This window comes from Eimeria mitis, genomic scaffold (genome assembly GCF_000499745.2).
Source record: "Eimeria mitis Houghton genomic scaffold, Emh_scaff1584, whole genome shotgun sequence".
Lineage (NCBI taxonomy): Eukaryota > Apicomplexa > Conoidasida > Eucoccidiorida > Eimeriidae > Eimeria > Eimeria mitis.
In genome coordinates, this window is record NW_013569855.1 from 5,191 (window position 1) to 6,257 (window position 1,067).

The 1,067-nt window shown below is 41.0% G+C and overlaps 2 protein-coding genes across 2 annotated transcripts in view; one reads left to right on the forward strand and one right to left on the reverse strand.

The window, feature by feature from the left end:
- The window catches only part of EMH_0040030 (uncharacterized protein), a gene marked incomplete at both ends in the record, with an annotated part of 1,281 nt that extends 904 nt beyond the window's left edge, over positions 1-377 (reverse strand). The window contains one exon of the mRNA XM_013495458.1: positions 316-377. Coding sequence (XP_013350912.1) covers positions 316-377 — 62 coding nt within the window. The remainder of the gene's footprint in view (positions 1-315) is intronic.
- A 195-nt stretch (positions 378-572) lies between these two features.
- EMH_0040040 (uncharacterized protein) overlaps positions 573-1,067 on the forward strand; it is a gene marked incomplete at both ends in the record, with an annotated part of 3,977 nt that continues 3,482 nt past the window's right edge. Inside the window, 3 exons of the mRNA XM_013495459.1 lie at positions 573-643; positions 842-869; positions 1,023-1,050. Coding sequence (XP_013350913.1) covers positions 573-643; positions 842-869; positions 1,023-1,050 — 127 coding nt within the window. The remainder of the gene's footprint in view (positions 644-841; positions 870-1,022; positions 1,051-1,067) is intronic.

A 1,067-nucleotide genomic window follows, 5' to 3' on the forward strand; every position in this document is an offset into this window, starting at 1 on the left:
CTGAACACTAGACCCTAGAAAACCTTAAACCCTAGAAAACATTAAACCCTAGAAAACCCTAAACCCTAGAACACCCTAAACCCTAAACCCTAGAAAACCCTAAACCCTAGAAAACCCTAAACCCTAAATTCTAGAAAACACTAAACCCTAGAAAACCCTAAACCCTAGAAAACCCTAAACCCTAGAAAACCTTAAACCCTAGAAGGCCTGTATAAAGCCTAATACACCCGAATGAACCTTTGCTTATACACCCTAGTAAACCCTAAACCCTAAACCCTAGAAAACCCTAATAAACCCTTCTAAACCCTCGTAAACCCTCGTAAACCCTCGTAAACCCTAAACCCCCCTAGTATCCCCTCCCTCCCTCCTCCCCTCATCCCTGCAAAAAGGAAGAAGAGAGTTTGTGTGTGTGTGTGTGTGTGTGTTATGTATAAAAAAAACTTAAACCCTTTCTGGGGTTTTTTAGGGTTTAGAGGTATTGATTTCTCTCGTCGAAGAAAACCCTCGAAGCCGTTCTGTACGGCTTCGCGCACTGCAAGCGCTTTCGTGTTTAATAAGAAACCACAAAACAAATGAAATTAATTTTATACAAAGAGGAGGCATTGGGCTTCTTGTTAAAGCCATCAATAGCCAGGATCCCAAGGTATTTATTATATCAGGGTTTATGAGGGTTTATGAGGGTTTAGGGTTTATGAGGGTTTAGGGTTTATGAGGGTTTATCAGGGTTTAGGGTTTATGAGGGTTTATGAGGGTTTATGATGGTTTAGGGTTTATGAGGGTTTATGAGGGTTTAGGGTTTATGAGGGTTTATGAGGGTTTATGAGGGTTTATGAGGGTTTAGGGGGGAGGGGGTATTGGGGTTTGTTAGGGTTTGTTAGGGTTTATTGGGGTTTATTAGGGTTTATCATGTATGGCTTAAGGTTTATGGTTTATTAGGGTTTAGGGTTTATAGGGGTTTAGAAGGGTTTACTAAGTTTTACTAGGGTTTAGGGTTTACTAGGGTTTAGGGTTTGTGTGTTCAGTACCAAGAGAAGAGCTGTTCTTTATTGCGTCACTTAGTGGCTGAG